The sequence below is a fragment of the Rosa rugosa genome, chromosome 2 (assembly GCF_958449725.1).
Source record: "Rosa rugosa chromosome 2, drRosRugo1.1, whole genome shotgun sequence".
Classification (NCBI taxonomy): domain Eukaryota; kingdom Viridiplantae; phylum Streptophyta; class Magnoliopsida; order Rosales; family Rosaceae; genus Rosa; species Rosa rugosa.
In genome coordinates, this window is record NC_084821.1 from 61,244,201 (window position 1) to 61,250,383 (window position 6,183).

The window sequence follows — 6,183 nt, forward strand, 5'->3', positions numbered from 1 at the left end:
AAGAACGGTGTTGTGGAGATGGTTATGGATAATGAGCAAAACGTTGGGTCTGTTGGTAACGAAGATGAGGCAGTAGACACATTATTGGCCCCCAGTAGACTTTGAAATGAGGGACAGGGATCACTATAGTGTGGTGTATTGATAAGTTACCTGTTGTTTTCTGTGTATTAAAGTCAAATTATCTGTGAATCATACAAAATGGTGCATTTTTGGTGGTCTATTGGGAGACAGTAGAGACATTGGACTTTGTATTGGGGGGCAATAATATGATTATTGGGAGCCAATAATATGATTATAAATTGATCAATTGTGCCTGTAGTGTATTCATTTTGGTTTTGGGAGTTCATACAATTCACTGGACAGCAATAATATGATTTTTGAGAGGCAATAATATGATTACTGGGGGGCAGTAATATGATTACTGGGGGGCAATAATAGCCGGATTCCGGTCATCGGTCGCCGGATTTCGGTTACTGGTTCCCGGAATCTGGTCATCGGTCGCCGGAATCCGGTCACCTTTCGCCGGAGTCCGGTCGCCGGAGACCGCGCCGGCCACTGGTCACCGGAGCACAGCAAGGTGGAGGGTGACTTCTCTCTCTAAGTGAGAAAGAAGGAGAGGGCAAAAAAGTCTCAAAAAAAAAAGAAAAAAGAATTAATTGGGTAAAGGGGAAATAATCCCTTAGAGTGTTTTGGGTAAATGGGGTTAAAAAACAGTTGGTGGAGCAAGTGGGCAATTTTTAGCCTAAAATTGGGTAAACGAGCATTTTCCCATTATTCTTTTCTGGTCTTTCTAATGGTTTGAATCCATTAGCTTTCTTTGTTTTTACTGTAGGCACTTTCTTGTCCTTCAGTATATTTTTCATAGAATCCAGCGTTTTTTGCTGTTCATTGATTTTTCTACTAACACTTGTTAGCTTTTCTTCTTCCGTTTTTGGAAGTTCCTTGATATAATCCAGTTTGTTTTCCAATTTTTCTAATTGGTGGATTATAGCAGGTAGCTTTTCTAGATGATCTTGACACCTAGATAATTCTTGCTGCAGGTTCTGATATTTCTCATCAGAAGATTTTTGTAGAGAATTCAACTTCTCTAATATTAAATCAGACATTGTCCCCATTGGGGATTCCCCTGCTGAGCTCTTTACAAGCTCTGATACCAGTGATTTGCGGATCTAACCAGTGCTCAAATAATCAAGAGGTTTTTGTTCCTTTTTAAGAGTATATAAGAGATTTTCAATATTCTGCCTCTATTGCATAGTTTCTTGTTTGAAGTCTAAAGATGATATCTCAGTAATCGGGAGTTTCTCTTTTAAGACTTTCTCTATAGTCTTTCAACTTTCTCAATCTTTCTTCAATTCTTTGCACGTAATATTACAGACAGCAATTAACTCAAGTCTGTCAACGATCGAAATTATGAATAGTATAATTTAACTGTTCACCTTTGAATACAGAGGATGAACTTTAGCTGTAATTACAATTTAAACAAACAATTTCAAAATTGGGCCCACCACGTTCCGTCAAAAATAAAGAAAACTTATTGTTCACTGTAGTAATAGTAAAACGGAAATGATAAAAAGAAATGATTGTGAAAGAGAAAGGGTAGGTAATGGAATAAAGCTTAAGTGAAAGGAATAGTTGGGAGAAAAAGGAAAAACTTTTGGGTGAGTGGGGATAAATATAAGTTGGTTGGGTGTATGAGATGTATTGTGGTATTTTATGGGTAAGTGGTCATTATCCCAAAAATAAAAGAAGTATGACACGTTTATATAATTTATATAGATTGTAGATGAGATGAATTGACGTAAACTCTTGAAGATCTCAGAGTTCAAATACCTACCTTCCACCGAATGATTAGAACATCTAGTTACTTACGGTAACTTTTTGGATGACTTGCTCATTTGTTTTCATTTCTTATTTTGCAAGATAGAGATGACACCAAAAGAGGGATTTGATTTATAATAGTAGATATCAATGTGCATATGCTAGAGGAGACATATATAAGGACGTTGTTCTTGCCATGTACTACATGGTAGCAAAAACAAACAACGTCCCGGCGTTATTTCCTCACGACTATTACTTTCACAATGAAGAAGGAGATCGAATACATGTAATACCAAGACCACAATAGAAATAAATGGTTACAGTTAATTATTCATGATAGATTGCCTATCTTCATGATTCATTGATTATGAACCAAAGGGTACCTACTAATCCCATGTTCCCATCACATGTCCAAGACCAAAGTCGAGTACTGATTTTCTATGGTCATTTCTGTTAAAATTTTAGATTTTGGCTAACAAACCCTCTTCTCTTAATAATTGTGTGTGTGTATATATATATTTGTCATTGAAAGTTTAAAACTTTTGTCGCAAAACGAACAAAACTGTTTCCTTGATACTTGGTAATTAAAGGCCCCCTACACAAACATTGAAATGGTGAAGACTATTTGTTTGCCAATGGCATATCGATCTACCAGGCTACCAGCTCTTTTTTGTTAGCGATCGACCTCAGATCTTTTGTTAACGATCGACCTCAGTGAATCTTCAATGATATTGAATTTAAGTTACGAAAAAATATCATAAAAGGAAGGTTTTCCACCTGCGATCAACGTACAAAAGTACAAATATTAATACAATAGGACGTTAAGAAATAATTGGGTATATACAGTGATCGAATTAATAGCCCTAATCAAATAAGTAATCAATCATAACGGTTATAGCGAAATAAACCCTAGAAATAAAAGGGAGTTAGGGTTTAATGGGAGGAATTATTAGGTAGTCTATGTATTTGTGATCCGAAACAATCTGATTAGTCCACGTGGTCTTATTTTGATAATATGAATCGATCTTGTCTTGTCTTTTTTTTGTTTAGCCAATCGCATCTGGCCTTTAAAGAGGTGTCGCTATTCTATTGGCCAGGATCACAGACACGTGGTACTCCAACACTAGATAATTATTACTCAAATCAGGGGTTAGTGTGTGCTAGTAATTAGGAGATGGTGGTTATCATCATCGCCTCCTTTATCTGCGCCTAAAGAAATGAAACTAACTGCCCACCTTCCGCATCTCTCTCTCTTTCTTTCTCTCTATCTCTCTCTCACTGTTAACAGTTGATGAGCGTGTGTCAGTGATATATAGCGCAGAGCAGTAGAGTAGTCAGCAGGCAGGTGTTTGTTTTAGTTGGTTAGTGTTTGTACGTATACTTTGATAAGGTTTGTTAATTTGCTAGTCTTTAGGTCCACTGCAATTCAAAAACCAGAAAGGTCCGCAGACACAAGAATCTAATTCTCTCAGGTATCTCTCTCTCTAGCCTCTACCTCAGAGAATGTCTTAATTAATTTACGGTTAAGTTTCCTCTTTTTTCATGCTTAAAGTATAAAGTACATTTCTTAATTTCAGGTTCTAGTTTAACTTCCATGGCTGCTATGAGTACCACTTTTTGCACAGATTGGGGGTCTCTTCAGCTTCTCAGTAACAACCATAACCCTAACCCAGACTATGATCACATGTTTAGCTTCCAGACCCAACAGGATGAGCTGGCAGCAGCAAACATCTTGGGTCTGGACTACAGTTTAGCTCTTGATGATCCAAACCCACTACTTCTCTCCCAAACATTTTTCAGTGACCAAGAATTCCTCCTTCCTCTTGACGATCATGAATACTATTATCATGATGAGTACCCAAAACGTCAAAAGACCCATCAAAAATTCCATTCCAGCTTCAATGGTTTTGTACCAAGTCCAAGTATGATACCGGAGTTCGTGCAGCCTCAGCTACCTTTGCCCCCTCCTGAAATTCAGATTCAACAGCAGTCAGCAGCCCAATTGTATGCTAATTGTAGACTAAGCAATAAGGATATTAGTACTGCTGCGAAAGTGAAGGCCAACAGTAATGGAGGAGAGAGCTTGTCTCCACAGAGCATTGCGGCCCGCGAGAGGAGGAGGAGGATAACAGAGAAGACTAATGAGCTTGGGAGGCTGGTTCCTAGTGGAAGCAAGATGAATACTGCTGAAATGCTGCAAGCTGCTTATAAGTACATTAAGTTCTTGCAGGCACAAGTTGCAATGCTCAAACTCATGGATTCAACAGTAAGTTGTTTTGTTTACCACTTAATTTATTCTTCCTTTTTATTGAAGATCAAATGATTTATACATTAATTAATTGGTTATTGCAGGAAAAGAAAGGCCAACGGTTGCATAATCAGGAAGGTCTTCAAGTTCTTGCATCCCCAATTGTTCAGGAGAAGTTGTACTCAGAAGAAAAGTGCTTGGTTTCAAGAGAATTTGTTGAAACCCTAGCAAATAATCAAGACATCCAATCAAAGCCATTGCTCAAGGACAACATTGCTAAGTTGCTGTGAAATATTGGCTGATAACAAGAGTCGCTGATTCTTCTAGCTAAGTCAAAGAAGGGTGATTAATTTGTTTCTTGACTTAATTTGTTGTTGCTAATTTAGTTTTGATGTAGTAGGTTTTATTATAGGGTGCCTAACCAATTTCTTGTAAATTTCTTGTTTCAAGAAATATCTCAGTGTCTTTAGGTCTTGTTGTGTCTGTCTTGCTCTTTCGGTTGAACGTGTAGGGTGTGTTCGTTTTTATTATGAATTGTTATTTATTCAATGGCAAAAAAGAATGAAATCAGCTTCTTGTCAGATTTTACGAGATTTTTGTTTTTGTTTTTATGAGATTAGCATCATGTTTTAGATGGTAAATAATAGCTTTGGTGGGTAAGATTGTTTATCCCTACATGTACTCGAGATTCTGAGTCCAAATTGGTCTCCTGCAATATAGTTAGAGAGCTGCTCTATAGACCCAACAATGGCAACAAATTATTATTTCTAATCTCTAACACACACCCCAGTGTTTTCTTTCCAAATTTCCTTTAACTAAATCAACATCAACCCCGAAAAAAAAAAAATTGTTTAAGAGGAAGTTGGTAACTATGAAATAGTATTAATCTTTTTTTTTTTTTTTTTTTAAGTCAACAGATTTATCCCAATATATACACACACACACTAATATGAGAAGATGAATTCAGTAACAAGATTTTTTAAGAGGAAATTTGGTTTTCCATGCCATTTGGGTTAATTTCAACTCTCACATTGACCCAAGAAACATTATTACATTATTTCAATCTGACTTCATTTCATGTCTATAGTGTCAAATTCATATAGACCGCTGTTATGAATAACTATTAAGACACGTTATTTTGAATGAGGATGAGAATGAAGTAATTGATTCTAAGAAAGTCATTTTAATAGACATCTCATTTTAATTTATTAAAAATGGTTCCTCTCCAACATCCGCATAGCACATAGCGGTATATATACATATACTCCCAAAAGTTAGCTTCAAGCCATATTGGAATTCAAATTTCATGGTCTGAATAATTTCAGTGACTTGCATATATATACCCCAATGAGATATGAATTTCATCTTGCTCTAATGGTAAATAGTTACTTCTAGGTTTGTAACTATAACTCTTTGTAAGTGACTGATAAATTTATAGCCCAAGTACTAGAACTCTTAAAGGTCTTATTAAAATCTCAAATTTACCTCGAGGTATGTTGAACTCCCCGCTGCATGTTGAACTGCTTGCCTTGAAAAATGGACTGGAATTGTTGCAGGCTATGCAGATTACTCGAGCCACTGTCGAGAGTGATTGTCTAGTTGCAGTGCAGGCTACTGCCTCTATAGCCCCTGACTTGTCTCCTTTGATCGAGTGCACTAATCGCAGATATTCAAGGTCTCCTAGCTGGAAGTGAGGACCTCACCCTCCTTTATGTTCCTCGTCAGGCCAATATAGTGGCTCATAGGTTGGCTAACTTTAGTTTTGATTCCAACGTCCATCTTGAATTAATGGTTTGTTAATGCTCTAGAATTTATCCTGAATGCCCTTATGTACGATTTTAATTGTATCTCGTAATAAAATTTCGTCTTTCGTCAAAAAAAAAAAATCTCAAATTTGAATCACATAGAGAAAAATATAACACAAGGAATAAGATGTTTCCGGACAAGACAGGTAATAAGCTCAATGTATCACACAACTAAACAACTGATTTGATATATATTATTAATGATTAAGTTCAAATGTATGATACAGCATAAAAGAAAACTACAAATCAAGAAAACTAACTTGAAACTCAGATAGAGGCTTGCCGTGTTCTTTAGACAAAATTTCACCCCTA

The 6,183-nt window shown here is 36.5% G+C and overlaps 1 protein-coding gene across 1 annotated transcript; it reads left to right on the forward strand.

The window, feature by feature from the left end:
* Positions 1–3,188: 3,188 nt before the first annotated feature.
* LOC133729154 (transcription factor bHLH53-like) lies at positions 3,189–4,657 on the forward strand. Its single transcript, XM_062156638.1, has 3 exons — positions 3,189–3,290; positions 3,396–4,084; positions 4,171–4,657. Exons 2-3 carry the CDS (start codon positions 3,413–3,415, stop codon positions 4,354–4,356), a joined length of 858 nt encoding a protein of 285 aa, XP_062012622.1. The 5' UTR covers positions 3,189–3,290; positions 3,396–3,412; the 3' UTR covers positions 4,357–4,657.
* Positions 4,658–6,183: the final 1,526 nt, after the last annotated feature.

Bases quoted from the DNA above. Each gene is read 5' to 3' on its own strand.
- LOC133729154 (XM_062156638.1), top strand. From the start codon at position 3,413: ATGGCTGCTATGAGTACCACTTTTTGCACAGATTGGGGGTCTCTTCAG. The intron at 4,085-4,170 runs GTAAGTTGTTTT...TGGTTATTGCAG, and splicing joins TCAAACTCATGGATTCAACA to GAAAAGAAAGGCCAACGGTT.